At 38.6% G+C, this 17,392-nt stretch overlaps 1 protein-coding gene across 2 annotated transcripts in view; it reads left to right on the top strand.

The window, feature by feature from the left end:
• The window catches only part of RBMS3 (RNA binding motif single stranded interacting protein 3), a 691,053-nt gene that overhangs the window by 199,385 nt on the left and 474,276 nt on the right, over positions 1-17,392 (top strand). For both annotated transcript variants that reach the window (XM_056483533.1, XM_056483532.1), the window contains exon 4: positions 11,758-11,931. In XM_056483533.1, coding sequence (XP_056339508.1) covers positions 11,758-11,931 — 174 coding nt within the window. The remainder of the gene's footprint in view (positions 1-11,757; positions 11,932-17,392) is intronic.

Genomic DNA, 17,392 nt, shown 5'->3' with positions numbered 1-17,392 from the left:
AGGGTATTAATTTTTTGTTAGTTCTCTAGCATTTTTAGACCAGTGCCCTTGCAGAGTTGTAAGAAATTCTGCTCATGTTCAGGCTTTGGAAATACAGTCAACAGCTCTAGAAAGTCTTTGACTTGAGAAGCAGAGGTTTTAAACCAACTGGGAACAAAGTGACAGGACGATATCTGTTTAACCTCAGAGCCTTCTGCTGTGGTTTGTGGTCATCTCCTCTCTTCTGCTCAGTCTCTGCTCATTTCTCGTTTGATTCTTGCAGCCTGGACATGACTGCTGTACTTATATTTTAAAATCTGGATTTTAACATTTTAACAAACATTTGGGAATATGAAAGGGGGCTCTGGTTACATCAGGGAGAAACACAAAAGTAGAGGTTTCCATCCCCCTGTTTGCCTGTCAAGTTTATGATGTTGAAGTTCAATAGGAAGGATCTAAATCTTCTTCATCCCATTGGGCACTAGGGGAAAAAAGTCCTTCAGGCTGAGTTGCACTGAGTTATTCCCCTAGCTGTCAGTGTTTCCTAAGTGGAGAAATACAGCTCCACATGCCAGGCCCTAAGGAGCTTCAGCTGGATTTCCTCTCTTGAGGCTCAATGACTTCTCATATTTGAGCATCCTCCAACAAGATTCAAAAGATCTCTGCTTTCCACTTAGAGCTCCTCATTGTGGAGTGTGTTGGGCTTATTTTTTCTCAGCAGTGTAATTTCATGAAAACTGAAGCAATTTTCAAACCTGCCTGTGTTTTTCTTACTGCAGTAACCTTTCTAAAATGTAAGTAATTGGCGTTTTGTTGTGGTTATTTTTGGTTTATCAATTCATAGAATATAAAATCCCAGCCTGAAACCCTTGTGGCTTGGTCAAAAGCAAGTCAGCCCTGTATCTTTAGCTGGTAAGAATAAAAAGGAGTGGTTTATAGTTTGAAGGAAAAGTACTGTTATGGGGAGGTTGCTTCACATAGCTTGCATTCACATTGATACTTTATAGTAAAAGTGTTTTAATATATTTAGAAGCATTTGACTGATATTATATTTACATATAATAGACAGGGATTTGTTTGCTTATACTCATGGTTTACTTTGAGGCCATGACTAGTCCCATTGTTCCAAATGCTGTGCAGACCAAAGCCAGAGAAGCTTTGCATGGTCAGGTGCTCAGCATGAGTGCCTTGTGTGCACCTCATGCTGCTCCATTCCTTCAGATTCACTGTTTCATTAACTTAACAGTATTTTTGTTTGTTTGTTGATGCCTGTGTCTCCTTCATACTGGTTTAGACTACAGGATTGTCAAAGATCTGCAGAATTAGTTGAATTTACATAGCCTTTCATTGCCATTTTTTTTTTTCCAGGTCAAAACTAAGCAAATCTCATAAGCTCTGGTGCCTTAGGATACTATCTCAGGCATTTCAGTTGTCTTTTACTTTGGGAATTTTAATGTCATTTTTCATTGAGATTTGCTTATTTTTAATGAAATCTGTAACCATGTATTGATGTATCCTGGAAAACCAGTCTTTGCCACACTGAATTCATCCCAGGAAGTTTATAGTCTCCTGGTTATAACTTGCTCATCCCTTTAAATAAGTTAATCATCTTTCTCTTCTCCAGTATGAGTGCCCAAAGCTTAAGGGAAGAAAAAGCAGCCTTTCTAGACAACTCTGTAGTTTTGTGTGCCTGTTCCTTTGTTCTGTATTTGATACTCAACAGATATCTGAGGCAGTTGAAATTGATTTGGAATACCCTGAGAGATGGTCTTGAAAATGTCTTCTTGTTTCTTTTTCTCTTTGTAGCTCATTCTATTTTCTCTTTTATTTTTTGTCTCTCCTACTGAAGTCATGGAATTGTTAGACTGACTATTACATTTCTAATGGATCAGTTGAGTACTGGAAAAGACAGAGGATATCAGCCTTTTCACATTCAAATGTGTCATATACAATATATGTGGTTCTATGAATAATTAATTTGAGTGAAAGACCTGTCTGAGTATGATTTCACTGAGTGAGAAATAGCTTTTCATTTCTGGATTTCCAGGCTATCCAGTTTGCTCCTTTTTAAAAAAAATGTTCATTGAGTGTTTTCAGCCCAGCAGAAACCTTTGGCAAATTCTATTCAAGTAGCAAAATTCATATTAGTTTTCATTTAAATTTAAAAAGATGATTTTGTCTGTTCTATTTATTTGCCTTTTGTGTCATCCTCCTGTGTTCCCTTGGTTGGATCTTTAGGGCTGTGTTGTCTTTAGTGCCCCTCAAGTGATCAAATGTGTTGGTGCTTAACAGATAATGAGAGCTCAGATGTGATATTGAAAAATGAGCTATAATTTTCTCTATATTACTTAATTCCATAAGAAATGGTGCTGAGCTTCAGATTGTTGTGCTGGAAATTATAACTCCATGGTCAGAGAAAGCAAGGTGTTTTATTGTCAAGGGAGCAGGAGCCTGTTCACCAATCAGCAGTAAAACAATTTATGGGAGGAGTATTTGTTTCTCCAGCAGAAAATAAAAACTGTTTGCAGGGTATTGTAGCTAATGACAGGGTGGATAAATCATGCACCTGCAGAACTCCTGGTATACAATAGATATAACATTATGGGAAGGAAATCATAGCTTTGATAAATGTCCTAATCCCAGAGTGAGGTTTACAAAAGCATGCAAGCCCTTCCACACGAGCTAGCTGGAGAGTGGTACATTGGTTAGTTTTGTAGGATTTATAGAATTCTTCCCAGTGGCCAAATGTGTTTCATAACTGCACTGCATTCAGTAAAATAAGCATTTTGTGTACATGAAGGCTTGTAGTATGCATGTGATGTTGGAATCAACACTTGCCCTACTGCAGCCAAGGAAAGAAATTTGTCTTTTTATCATTTGGTCAAATTGTAGAAGTGATGTTGTGCCACAGACATTTTTCAGTTGTTCATAAGCATCCCTCTTCTCCAGTACCTCAGCCTGGATTGCATTCACTGGTTAATGTTTCAGATTTGCTTAAATTGTCAGGCAGTTGTTACTCTTGGGATTGTCTAAAAAAAGCAATGTATTGCAGATCTAGTGTGAGGAAAATGCATTTTATATCCAAGACAGTGGTTTATTTATTGTTCATGGAGTAATTCAATATACATGAAATAAAGAGATACATCAGAAAAAATGTTAAGATGCTGCAGAACATAGTGAAAAATACCTTTGGGTACTGTAAAAGGGAAGGAATTCAAGTGTTAATGAAATAATTATTTTTCTCCCTAAACTATCAAAAAATAATGAGTTTTACAATAGATGCTAGCAGTCTGTAAAAAGTCCCAGCTTGGCACAAAGGTAAATGCTAAAATCAGTCATTAATCAGTAAAGCTCCTGAAATTGTGTTGCAGTTAGTGTTACACAGAAAAATAAGATGTAGGTATAAGTGGTTTGATGACTTACAGCAAAATTGATAGAAGAGCACTGTGTACTTGGAAATGTGATCCTAAGGAAATACATCTATAACAATATATTTTTTTTTTTTTTTTCAATTTTTGCAGCACCCTGTTTTTTTCTCTGGTTTACCAAGGGAGTGCTATAAGTCCCAAACACTGCTGTGTACTTTGCAGAACATTCCTTTAAGAGTGGCAACAGACACATATGAAACAGGAATTCTTAGACCTTATAAAAATATTACTTTAGAGATATGTCTGATATGTTTTGTATGCAATCAACAAATATCCTTAGTAATTGTGTTGACCAATAGACTTTCTGATCTAGAACAAATTCTTTGCCTCTGTGACTTATGTACTTTAAAGCTGCTGGTGGAGGAACATTGTTTTCTCCAGTAATTTTTTTACAAATGTGCAGTATATGGATTTACTGGATATTGCATGGAGTGGTTTATTTTATCTGGGTGATTTCTTTAGAAATCAGAAGTATTCAGGTCATCTGTGAAAGGATCTAAGCCAGTGCTATCTTGCCAGAGTTTACTAGAAATACTCAGTTCATGCTCACCTTGGGTTAACACAAAGCTTCTCACTGCTTTAAACTGTAACTGTGATGTTTTAAAGAAGGCTAGAGTAAATTTAACAAATGCCAATGTGGTTTATTTTCAGAAAATAATTCCTTAATGACCTACCATCACAAGGTCATATTCAATGTCCTTCTGAGGTTGTTATGATTTAAGTTTGTCACAGTACATTGACTAAATAATATTCTGAACAGAAGAAACTTTGGCATGGCCTTTCCTGTAGTCAAGATATTCACTGTGTTGAAAAGTAAATCAGAGGTTTAAACTAGACAAAAAAAAAATCCCATCTAACAGAAATATATTTTAATCCCAGTTTAAATTTAACAAAGAAGGTAGCAAAGATAAACAAAAAACATACATTTTGGAAAGTCACCTTTCATTTTCCTTTCTGTGGAAGGAAGACCAACAAAAGAATGGTCCAGAAGCATGAATGTCCCCATTCCCTATGGCTTGGTACTACATCAGCAATAAAACCATTAGAGGCATCTCTTTTGCATGCAAAATTCCTTTTCTTATTCTGGATAAATTAGTTTGAAGTACAAGAGAATTTTTCAAGACTCTTGGCCTTTGCACTGATTTTGCCAGCTGAGAATTGGTGGTGGTAGTGCTTTTGGAGAGGGTGTGTGTGCAGAAGTTGGCTGAAACCCAGTGGTCTCTTGCTTAGAGAACCACCAGGTAGCAGCAGCTTTTTTGTGTGTCCCACCCAAGCTTTAATCTGGATTACCACAGGCCTGTCTCCTATTATTAATTCTTTGCCTCTGGTGTGGATGCTAAAATGGCAGAAAACCAGCCTCTTCATGGCCTCTTCCTCAAGCTGTGAAGGCCTTCATTTTTTCCAGCTCCTCTGCTCACTCTCTTGTAACTACAAGAGCAATGTTTCATACTTTGCCCAGGAAAAAAATGCTCTTGGGATTCAAGTAACAGTTAAAAGTACAGCATGAATTACAGTGTTGTCACTGGAAATGACAGCAATTCTAACCAGAAAGTGTGAAAGCCATATATATTTTGTTTTCAAGGCATAATAACTCTGGGGGAAAATAATGAATGGCAAACTCTTTTTCTGGAATACATTCCTTGAGTTATTTGAGACCTATCCTAAAAAGTCTCTCCACTTAGCATTTGTACAGGGCCCCAGCTGTAAGTATTCCAGCTGTGCAGACCTGGGTCCCCTTCACCTGGCTGGCACATCCTGCCTGCCAAGCAAGGCTGTCCCATGGAGAGCATTCCTCTCTCACTTACTGGGCAGATGGGCTGCACATCCTGACTTTTGGCATGATGTGGGCAAGCTCTCAGTGCTCTTGGATTCACTGGGTTCACTGAAACCTTATGTGTATGCTGAGGTATGAAATACAGCCTCATCATTTCTCTGTGGTTTCAGTGGAATGCTATTTCTCCCAATTGATCCTGTTTTTCCAGGTAGAGCATATTGAGTTTCAATCCCATGTCTGGAAAAACAATGTTTCTCTCAAATTTGGTCATGTCTCTGAAGCTTTTTTTTTTTAAAAGGCTACGAGGCAAACTTGATAAACTTGAAATCTGCAACGGCCAAATATTAAAAACTCATTTCTTACTTAAACAGATGGAATCTGGTCCTAGACTGTAAAAGATTTGCAAGCTATAGTGAATGATTACATTGGGAAAAGTAGCAGCACAAAATTCCTCTTTTCTGCCATTAAGAAAACCCCAAAACCAATCTGCAATATCTTCCATGTTTAGTTTTTGTGACAATCCCGAAAGAAAAAAAAAAAACCAAACCAACCTTCACTCTTCAACTTCCCAAATCTTTAAGGTCTCTCAGGATTTTGTGATGAACTAACTACAGATTTGGTTTGCCAGTTTCTCTGAGCATAAAAAGCCCTGCAACAGTTTAGCTCATGCAATAATGTTCCAAGGAAGCTATTTTCATTTCTTACTTTTACAGGTTATAGGAAACCTTTGATTTCTATGGGAACAGTAGTGTTTTGTAAAGCATCCAAACTTTTAAGAGCATAGGACTGTGCTTTGCATCATGGCCTGATCCAAATACAGGCATATAGAGTTCCTGGAAGCAGTATCTCCAGAATGGCAGTTTCTCTCCTTGGCTTCTCCCACCTTCTATAATCATTTTGGCATCAAAAATAAGGGATGTCAAATCTCTTGGAGGGATATGGGAATACGGTGGATACCCTTTCAATCAAAATTCCTTTCAGAAAAAAAAACTCAGAAGATGTAGCTGAAGACAGAACCATTCTATGATCAAAATCCAGAGGACTGAAAACAGCTCAAAGTGTGTGGGCTAAGAAAATGACATCATAGCTCTGTAAATGTGCTTCTAAAAGATGAGGGAGGCTGAATTCTGATGTTTACACCTCTTCATCCCACTTGTTTGTTGGTCTTGGTTTTGTTTTTTTGAAAGTCAATGTTAGTCAAGAGGTAGAGTGATGGAGAACATTTGAGCCTGTCCTTCTTTTGGAGTGCCAAAGCCAACAACAATCATAGCATCTTGGTGTGTTTGGCAGGGAGGTGTCTCATGTAGTAAAACATACATTTGATGTAGAAATTCAGAAGTTAGCACATAATTTTGCTGCTAGTTTACTGCATGGTAACACTGCAAAATGCAATGGAAAAGAGTGGAGAGCGTGGGTGTGATGACATGAAGACTAAGGCTGTGTCAGAACTATCAGTTTTGTTTAATGTCCTAGTCAAAGGGTGTGCTTTATCCACATATGAATAGAAAGGGGTGGCTGCTAGTTCTTACTATAAACTTCCACTATAAACTTCATTAAAAGTTGAAAGTGTTGCACTAGTCAAAAATATTGCCACCACTTAAAATGTGCACAGTGCTTTGATGATAAAAAAGTATTTATGTTCCATAAATACTGTGTTCTATTTTTTCCACTGTTAGACTTCACACATCAGCTGTTACAAGAACTAAGAATCTAAAGCAGTTAAACTAAAGAAGTACTAATAATACTAATAACACTTTCCACTTCACTCATGCTTATGTCCAAAAATATTAAAATCTTTTACAAACACAAGGAAAAGGTTACTCTAAAAGTTTTAAAGTAAGATTATCCAAACTTATAAACCTGAGAAATTAAGGCACAGGGAGGGGAAAAAAAAAAAAGGTCACACTTTAAAATATGCTTAGACACTTAAACTTTACTGATCTCAGTTTTATATTGCATTAGGCCTTTGGGATATAAAGGTACTAGACTGACTTAGACAAGGAATAGAAAATTCTCCCCTTGCTTGATAAAATTTCTTGTTTCTGCCAAGACATATAGCAAGGAGGGCAAAAGTTTTTGTGAGTTTTTTTTGCTTGGTTTTGCGTTTGGTGACAGGTTTTGTTTGTTTTAATCTGATCATTTTCTGCAGAAGTTTTCTGAGAAAAGGGTCATCTGGGTTGTCCCAGAAGTGACAGTGGTGGTCTGTTATTGACAACCTAAGAGCTTTAAATAAGACGTTAGGATTATAGGGAGAGGTGATTCTTTTCGTTGGTGGAATCAGTAGTCAAGAGGAAAGAGACACATTTATAAATCCTGATTAAAAGCTCAAGTGCCACAAGACCTGCCAGTTTGTGGTGAATTTACCTTTGCTGGCCACCAGATGCCCATTCAGACGTTCTTTTACTCCCCCACCTAAACAAAACAGGGGTGGAAAATAAGGTGGAAAAGCTCATGGGTCGAGATAAAGAGAGAGTGATCATTTAGCAATTACCTTCCCAGGCAAAACCAGACTCCACTTGGGAAAAATAACTTACTGCCAGTTAAAATAAGTTGGCATAGTGAGAAGGAAAGGGAAATTATGACAATACCCATCCCTTCTTCTCCCTGCCTTTTTCCCAGGCTCACTTTCACTCTACTGTTCCTGAGCCTGAGCTGCTTCCCATCCCTGATGGCACGGGGAGGTTGGATGTTCTCCCTCTCCTGCTCTTTATGCTCCTCCTCTGCTGTAGTGTAGGCAGCAGTTCCTTCAGGACATCTCCCACTCCTCCAGCATGGGTTTCTCCATAGATCCTGTCTCACCCTTGCTCCAGGTGGGCTCTCCAGGGGCTAAGGGGAGCCTTCTCAGCCTCATTCCGCTCTCCCCCAAGTGCTCACATGTTATGGGTTACTCTAACTCCATCACTCAAATTTGGAAGCCTTCTCCAAGGCCTCAAGTCAAAAGCAGTCTTCTCCTGGGATTCAGTGTCAGAATCTCCTAGGCTTCTGGGTTCCAAGATCCACAGGCATGTTTCTCACTTTTCCCCTCACTCCCAGGCAGTGTTTTGTTCTTTTCAAACCCCATTTTTGCAGAGGCAGCAGTGCCTTGGCTGCAGGGCTCAGCTGTGCCCTGAGGTGTGGCCAGGACTGGCTGTGCATGGCAGGGTATGGCCCCAGGCTCCCCTGGCAGGGGCTGCCCTGCCCTGCCAACACTGGGCACCACTGTCCCCTTCCAGCTCTCCCAGCTGGTCTGGTGTCCATCCCACAGCTGCCTCTTCACTGTGCTGAGAAGGCTGCAGAGATATGCAGTGTTTTGTTCAGCAGAGGACACCTTGAAATCGAATCATAAACTTTTGGAGTCTCACATCCTTGCTCCCACACCACCTGAGGGGACCAGACTGTCCTGGGACTTTGTGGCTGGTGGTGCAGAGATCTTTATTTTCTGGCAGACAACCTGTATTTCTTCACAATTTCAAAGACAATTATCCTATGAGTGTTTCCACTGACTTTTGTTTTGTTTTGCTATGTGTTTTGAGTTTTTTCTGGAGGATCATCCAGCATCTTTTATGGGTTCAGACATGGTGGTCCCTGACCAAAGCCATTCAGGGCAGAGGGGTCTCCTCTCAGGGACATTTCTCCCATGGCTCCTGGCCACCCTGATGGGGAGTGGGGTCAGTGGGACCTCTCTTTGTGCCTCTGCATCCTGAGAGATCTGCACAGGGACATCCTGTGCATCCTTGGGCTCTGAATGCCTCACTGTTCCTAATGCACCCTGTGTGGCATAGGAGCTGGATGGAGGGATAGAAACAGGGCAGAGGTGCTCAACTCTGTGCCTGGATTTAACACTGTGACTGAACTGTGCCTCCAGCATGGGGACAGATCTGGGAGGGCATTTTGTGTGCCACACAAACAAAAAACCAGGCAGCAGTCAGAAGGCTGTCCAGCAACTCAGGCAGCTGTGCAAAAAACAGGCTCATTTTTGCTCCTGTTCTCTCATAAGAGAACAGGTATTTTGTGCATCTGTGTAGTGCCAGTAGCACACCCCTCCTTACTGTACTGGAGTTCACTGCTATTGTGAAAATAATCAGTTAACAATTATCACAGCTGTCAATGCATCTTTACATCTCATCAGCCACAGATACTTTCCACTGGTCCATACAATGAAAACCCGTCAGAAATAATAGGAAAAAGCAAAGTTATTATTGGGATAGAATAGCTCAATGTTAGCAGAATATTCAATGGGGGATCAGCTTCTCAAGAGCAGTTAATAAGCAGCCACACTTGAATATCTGATGTTTATAAAGGGGAGAAATGCACACAGAAAAGTACATTAGGGCTAAAACCTACTTGATCTGGCCGAGACAAAACCTAGCCTTCATCTCTTATGTAGAAGCAAGTCTACCAGGGTCCAGAAAGAAAGGTTTGTCTTTGAGGAGTGATCTGAAAGATAAGTAATACGTCAAAGGAAAGCAAATGCAGTTTCTGCTCCTTGGGGAAAGAGGGTAAAAGGGGAAAGAAAAAAAAAAAAGAAAAACCCCACATTGAAACTCCTTGGGTTTTTTGTTTTGTTTTTGTTTTATTATTCTTCCTTAGCTGTAGCTATAGCCTCTTTCCTTTGATTTGTCATGATTTAAATTCATACCAAAAGATTTATTTCAAATAAGCCCCTTTAACTGTAGGGGCAGATATTTTTTTTTTCCCCCCTAAAGCCTTTTGTAAGAACAAAGTAACCACTTGTCACACACAGTGACTAATGAGAGTTTAGTGTGGGTTTTAGTGTTCATTCATACTCTTTGTGTTCAGCTAGTCGTAAGTTAAATCTTTAGAAACCACTCTGCAGGAATCCTTCTCTTAGGGGTGGGGGCGGGAGGCGAATCTGTCGAGACACGGAGAGCTGTGGAGAGGAAACTGCTCTTTTCAGGCTTCCTAATCGGCGGCACAGGAAATAAACACATGCAGGAAGTCGTTTGGCCTTTTCTTGAACTTCAAGTTTATACAGCAATTGATAACTGAGGCAAACTTTGTGTCCTTAAACTTATGAAAATTAAATTAAATGAAGAGGGCATGTTCGGCCCGTGCCAGCATGGTTTGTAGTTTCTGCAACCAGCTCGTCTAAATACAGTATTAAAAATTGGAAAGACTACAGCATATATATTTTTACAGCTAGAATGTGTCCTTGAAACATTTTTGTATGTCTTCTCTCTGTCCTCTTTTCCTTCCATGTCTCTAGTCCTCTCCCAATGAAACTGAGCTAAAGCATTGAAATTAAACTGAAAGTTGTGTTTATGAAGCTGTTTTCCATGCTTCTCCACCAGACTCTGCTCTTTCATTCTTTCCTTGACCTTCCCATTTATCTTGTAAGCACTTCAGGGTCAGGATGGTTTTGGATCATGTGAAACACCTTGTTTGATGGTGGCCCATATTGATATTTGGTTAATGCTACACATATGATGTATAAAAGTTGTCTTTGAAAGGAGGGTAAAAATAAATGAAGTGTCATTCTTGAGTATAGCTTTTGAAATTGATAGTATCAATTTGCTAACAGGGGCATTTATAAGCATTTCTAAGAAATATTATTTGTATTCATATTTCTTGAGCTCTCACTGTGTAAACAAGGTTACTGTAAATGTAATGCTCTAAAAAGAATTAGTTCATTTTTATAATAACTACAATTAGTTGGGGTAAATTTGCATGGGAAATTTAGAACACCTTTGCCAATAAAAAGAAAGCAAGCAAAACCCAAATGAAGAGCAGAATATGGAATAAAAAGTACATTTGCATGTCTTTGAAGACCAACCTAAATACCTGCTAAACATGCATCCACTCCTTTGCATCTTCTACTCTTTTGAAAATTGATTCATTTTTGCTGCCCTAATAAACCACCCCTAACAGTGCAGATGTTTATTAGAGATATTTTTTATAAAACAAGTACTAGAAGCAGAAAGCTGCAATTAAAGTAAAATGAGAGAAGGACAGAAAGAATGCATGTGACTTTCAGATTAAATTATTGAATTTTTTTAAAAAAGCAATTCAAGATTTTGGATTTTTTTTTTTCCTAAGTAATTAGAATGTCATGAAATTTTATAGTCTGCTTAGAAGGTTGCATATTTGATATGTAGCTTTGTGATGGCTCGGCCTTAGCTAGCTACTAGATGGGATTTCAAGTCTCCAAGAAATAGATCTAAACATTGGCCCCAAACTGCCATTTACTGTAAAATGGCCATAGCTGATCAGTTGTTCAATAAATGTCAATATAATAAAAAGATAAAATTTCTACAATTAATCTTGGAATTGTACTTTCTACACATTTTCAGAACATCCTCTTACTTCTATCACTTATCGATTGTCCATTTGATTTATATCCCAGTCTGAAGTCTAACAGCAATCAGTCTTCCTTTTGACCATTACAGTGACATAGCTCTTTCACTGATATCTTTGATGGAATCCATTTTTTGCTTTTCCCAGCTCCTTACAGGAAACATTCAAGTTAGTTCCAGACCATGTGGCAATATATGTATGCACAATGATGATTTATAGCTGCATTATTTGTATTCTACCCTAAAAGCTATTTTTACGTTGCATTTCTTTCTTTTTTGATAGTCCAGCTCCACAGTGAGAACGTACCAAAACAGTAAATCGAGAGTGACCATGAGCCCTGGCTTTAGCTCCCAGTGGAATAGCAGCCAACCTGCTTGGAATACATACACCTTTCCAAGAGCCAGCTTGCACTACCAGTCTCATGCTAGCTACACCTACTGTGCTGGACATCCTGCTGTAAGTAATGAAAACCTTTTCTGCAGTTACCTGAATGAGCTCTGTGGTTCCCTGGGAGGTGGAGGCACTCAAGAGCTGATGGTTCAGCACCCTTTTCCACCAATCTTTATGTCCTACACCAGTCAGAACAGCTCACATGTGCTGACCCTAACTCTAAAAATATATATTAGAATGAGTCTTAGACATAAGCAAATGTGAAGGTTTTATGCCTCAGTACAAATTCATATATTTTTGTACATTTAGCATTCTTTTTCTTTGCATGAAATTATTGTTGTATGCTTGGATTTTGGTGTCAGAAACATAGTCTGGAAAGCAGCATTACAGATGGCCTCATTTCTGTTTCTGGTGAGCCTGGAAGATGAATGAATTATTCTTTCTATTTCAGACATTTTAAATTGCGTGGATTAGTCAGAGAAGGAGAGCATCTCTTCTCATCATTAGATTTGTTTAGACTCACTGCTTTATCAATAATGTGATCAGTGGTGAACATGAAGTCTTGTTGCTAAGCAAAGACTACTGGTCTGTAATTGCATGAACTGGTGGCCAAAAAGAGTGGGGAAGGGTGACTCAGTATTGTGTGTTTTAATTTGACAGTCATGAAAAGGTCACAACTATAGGCTGATGGTGAGTTTTGTCATATTGGTATTGTTGACTGCCTATAGCAGAGCCTTTTCATTCATGTAGTTTCTGGTTTTGAAAGACCCCAGGAGAGTTAATGGGGGGAAATCTCATTAGTGTAAGCAATCTTCCTTTCTTCCCCATTCCACACTTTGTTGTTTCAATGTTTGGATTTGAACTTGGCTTTGGACATTTGGTTATAGAACTTCTTAAAGGACATAGCATCTCAACTTCCTGGTGTGTGTATATGATGATGTTTTGCTATCCTATAGTAAATTCCAGTAGGGAAATGGGAAAGTGCAGTTTTTGGTACAGAATGGAAATTGTGCTATGCAGTCTTATTGCAAGATCTTTGTAATTTGATTTAGATTTGCTATCTTACCTTCCAACAGACTTCTGGCCAGAAGCTTGGGTAAGGAATTGTCTCAAACATTAACGTGGTAACTGAAATAAAGGAAAGGAATAAATTTGTAAAATCTTACTTTTTTTTTTTTTTTTTTTCTGAGATGATGAGTTCTCTGAATAAATTAAACATCTCTATGGATTCTTCTGTTTGCTCACTTCCATTATGGTGTCATTGAAAATTATAAAATCTGTTGTGAAGAAATAAAAAGTATTTGACATCAGAAGGGCACAGATATTTTCCTTGTTTAGAATGATGGCTCAAAAAGAGTCCCATGGCAGCTTAATTTATCTTAAACTGTGGGTATTCAAATAATTAACTGCTCCTTAACTTTGATCATTTAGAATAAACACTATCCCCTCTGTGACTCAAGCTTTGACTCTGCTTAGCAAAAGAGCATACAAGAAGAATGCTGTACTTCCTGGAAGAGAGCCTAAAATTTGAATTGAAATTTCAGTCTTTTCAAGCTACTTCCACAGTTCCTCTTTCCATTTTTTAGACTAAAGTTGAGGGTAGCTCCACTAGAATTATAGTACAATATCTGTATGTTGTACATATATAATCTGTACAATGTTTGTTTTCATTAGCATCCTAATATGCAGTTACTGGAAATGATACATCAGTCTGGAAGCTGATTTATCTGATTGCTGGAAAGCAGAGATTTTAGAATGTGCAGGATTGCATAAACCTTTTTGCAGACTGGTCAATTAGTTCTGCCCTCAGTGTCCCTGGGTTCAAACATTTACAAAACGTGGCACATTTCTTGGTTCCAGCTCATCTGAGGAGCTCTGTTGCAGTGCTACTCAGCAGAGGTGGGGCAGATTCCTTAAGCTGGTGGTAAGAAGTTAGTGCCTACTACTGTGATCACACACTTTTTCTGTACCTTCCCTACTTCTGTATTCTCTGAGGGTGAGTCCATAAGCAGGGCCTGGGCAAGGCACTCCAGGAAATTCAGCTCCTCCCATCTGCAGCATCAAAGGAAGTTCAAGTTTCCAAGGAAAAAAAAAGCGCCCCATAATATTTGGCTAGATATCTGTTTTATTGTATATGATAAAGTTAGAATTAGTCTGGTTCCTGTTTCTAATTTGGATTTGTTTAATCTGGGCTCAAGCCAACCTTTTTATGGTAAATAACAATAAAATCTGGATACCGGGGAGCTCCTTTTTTCCTGAATCTTCCCAGTATTACATGCTCAACTGGATTTCTACTTTACTTCAGAGGATTTTATTTGCCCTCATCTGACACAGGTTCACCAGAACAAGTTGTAGATTGCAGAGCTGTATGAAGCTGTTTCTGCAAAACCTCCCACATGGAGTATGTCTAGAGATCATTGCAGTTCCTTGACACATTGGAGGCTAACAAACTTACAAGCACTTTGCAAGTTCAAGGCAGACAAATGTCAGGGAGTTGGATCTGCCCTTGAAGTACTTAAAGATATTAGTCCCTGAAGACAGCACCAAGAGAAAAGCTTCAGATTTCTCTACTGTTTGGAGAAAAGCTGGAGGAGACAAAAAAAAGATTCATTTTAATTGGGCCAAATGTAACTAAAAAAAAAATTCAATTCTCTAATTCTTTTTTTAATCTAAATGAAAGAAAAAATATCTTAAAAAGTGCAGTGTTAAGAGACCCTTATGACTCTGGCTGGTCCTGAGTATGTCAGAGCCAAAGGTGGGGTTTTTATTTTGTTTTATCAGAGAGCACTCTTGGCATCTCTCTTCCACAGTGCTGCAATCATTGATTAAAAGCAGGCTTTCCACCCTAGGAAAGAAAAGAACAGGAAGTTTGTTTAAACAGGGTAATTTTTCAGCTCTTGAGTTATCTAAGGGAAAAACAGACTGCTTATCATCCCAGTCAACAGTGCAATGCAGTTTTTGAACAAGCAAGAAGGTGCCAATTTCTAGCTATACTGGGAAGCAGGATACCCTGCAGGATCTGTGTATACTAATATAAATGATAATGTGTAGATGATCGTTACATAGTAAATGATTTTTGATCTTAGGGGTTTGAAATTCTCCTGGCATTCACATTCAGAGGCTTGCAGCCAGAAAAATACAGCATGTAGTGCTCAGAATAGGAGAAGACACCTAGTCATCTAACATGCTTTTCTCTTGAACTTTCTTCACACAGGAAGATAAAAAATAGACAAAGTAATTCTGATTTTCCCCACTGAGCAAGATAGGAACCTTTGAGTGATAGTGTCCTTTGAGCACTTTTCACATCTTCATGGGTAGGTTTCCTACCCATGCTTTTTCAAAAGTCTCAAACACTCACTTCATTTCCCTTTCTCCACATTATGTGGGAAGGATGATAGAATTTCACAGACTTTCAGAAATCCTGTCCTAACAAATGAACTACTTAGACTGTACTGTTGTTTTAAAGAAATACATCTGTAAAGTGAGCAAACAAACACAGATCTCATCAGCTTTGAGTATTCCAGCTGAACTTGTAAGGGAGTCTTTTATACCTTTCTCTGATATTCATGTAGCAGTCTCAGGTACCTTCCATGCTCACCTTTGTAAAAGTCAGTCCTTACTTAGGAAGGAATTTGGCCATGTGATACTCTCTGATGAAGCAGACAGAACTGCTACAGAAAGTGTTCTCAAACCTGCAGGGTTTGAAACCTTTGTTGTATGTCCATGGGATGATGAATTTAGCCACATGTATTAATTTCTCCATATGCATACATCTCTTTAGCAACTGAAATGTCTTTGAAATCCTCATCCAGATACCCAACCCAGCCCAGTGTATGTAAGACTTTCAGCTAGAATCTATTCTGCACTCTAACAGGATTTGGTCATGCTCCACTAGATCAGTGACAGCCTTCAAAGCATGATTGGTTAAATCTGTAGAGTTATTATTTGGAGCTCTACACATAATGTTTACAAGCTGTTACATCTGAGATGTCATATATGGATCAGACAATCAGTTTGCTTAGCAGTCCCCATTCCAACAGCCTGTCCCCAGACTTCTTCCTACGGCTTCTTTAAATGCGTGATTGCTTCTGAAATTATGCTGTTAGTTGGAATGTGAAAAGCAGAATTAAATAAAAAAAGTGATGCAGAGTGCTATGAGGCACTGCTGGCATCCTTCCACTCACTTCTCCAAGCCATTGTAGGATCTCAAATCTTTAATCTTAGAAATCTTAAGACCCAGTAGAAGGAGCTGTAGCTCCTTTTACACATTTCCACTGACAATCCTTGGATAGAGAAGCAGAGAGGGAGCAAGGCTGTCACTGTGGACAAGGCTAATGGAAGGGCTTACTCACTGTCAGCATGACTATGCAGAGTCCATCGGAAAAATTTCCAGTTCCAGGTAGGTAAACCTCATTGCTGATGACAGAACTGCCGGTCTGCAGCATGGCACAGCTGTAATGCTTTATGTAAGCTGACTGCTCTGATCATTACCACACAAATTGGATTACCATCTGTAGTGAGCTCTCAGTGATTGACTGCCTTAACAACTTATTTTGTATACATTTATAAAATCAGAAAACCTGCCATTTTTATGGGATTCGATAATGCAATGCTTAGAGACCACCTGGGGGTGTGAGATACAATTATCAAATTGTAGATATACCTAGATATAATGGCTAAATTATTAGTTTTAAGTGTATATAAATATATAATTAAAATTTTTTAATATATGTGTATAACACAGATCAAGCTTTTGGCTAAAATCTTTGCATAATGATGTAGGAAGGTTTTCAGTGCAAGGGTGGAGTTGGTTATCAATCTCTAGTTTTCTGATATGATCCTGTTCTCTGAAATGTAAACCTAATTAGGGAACACATTTTCTTAAGTTAAATATTCTACTCAAAGTTGGTTCTGTAACACTAAAATAAGACTGACAGAAGCAATTTACTGATGCATACCAAATTCAAAAGACAGACCATAAATGATGTGACCATACATAAACATGCAGAAATAATATTTTAAGAAGCATCTTTCTTTAAATTCAGGAAGTATGCAATACATAGCATGGGTGTCCTATTCAGAACAGACCTTTATTTCTCTAGAAATATAAGTAGAACAGATTGGCAATCAAGTTTGGTTGGTGGGTTTTTTTAATACTAAGATCTTTCCAATGAGTAATTCTGTTGCACCTCTCCTTAGAGAAAGAGACAATGCTGAGAGTGAAATGTTTATGCAGTATGATCCTGTCATCACTAATTTCCAAGATATCTGTTTAAACAGAAGCTGTCACTTTCTGATCTGACTTGAGCCTCCTGCCTGATTCATTTTGTAATGTCACGAACAGTGGATTGTGGATTTGTGGAGCAGAGCTGGTCTGATTAAAGAGGGAGAAACTTCTTTATACACATGCACATCCTTATAATCAGCAATGATGGGAAAGGAAATAAATGGTACAGTAGGCATGAATTGGAAGTGTCTCTCTAAGAACCTCTCAATTATACTTGAAGTTCTGAAGTCTTGGCTTTCT

Source organism: Oenanthe melanoleuca, chromosome 2 (genome assembly GCF_029582105.1).
Source record: "Oenanthe melanoleuca isolate GR-GAL-2019-014 chromosome 2, OMel1.0, whole genome shotgun sequence".
In the NCBI taxonomy this organism is placed as follows: Eukaryota; Metazoa; Chordata; class Aves; order Passeriformes; family Muscicapidae; genus Oenanthe; species Oenanthe melanoleuca.
This window is presented reverse-complemented; position numbering and strand designations above follow the sequence as displayed.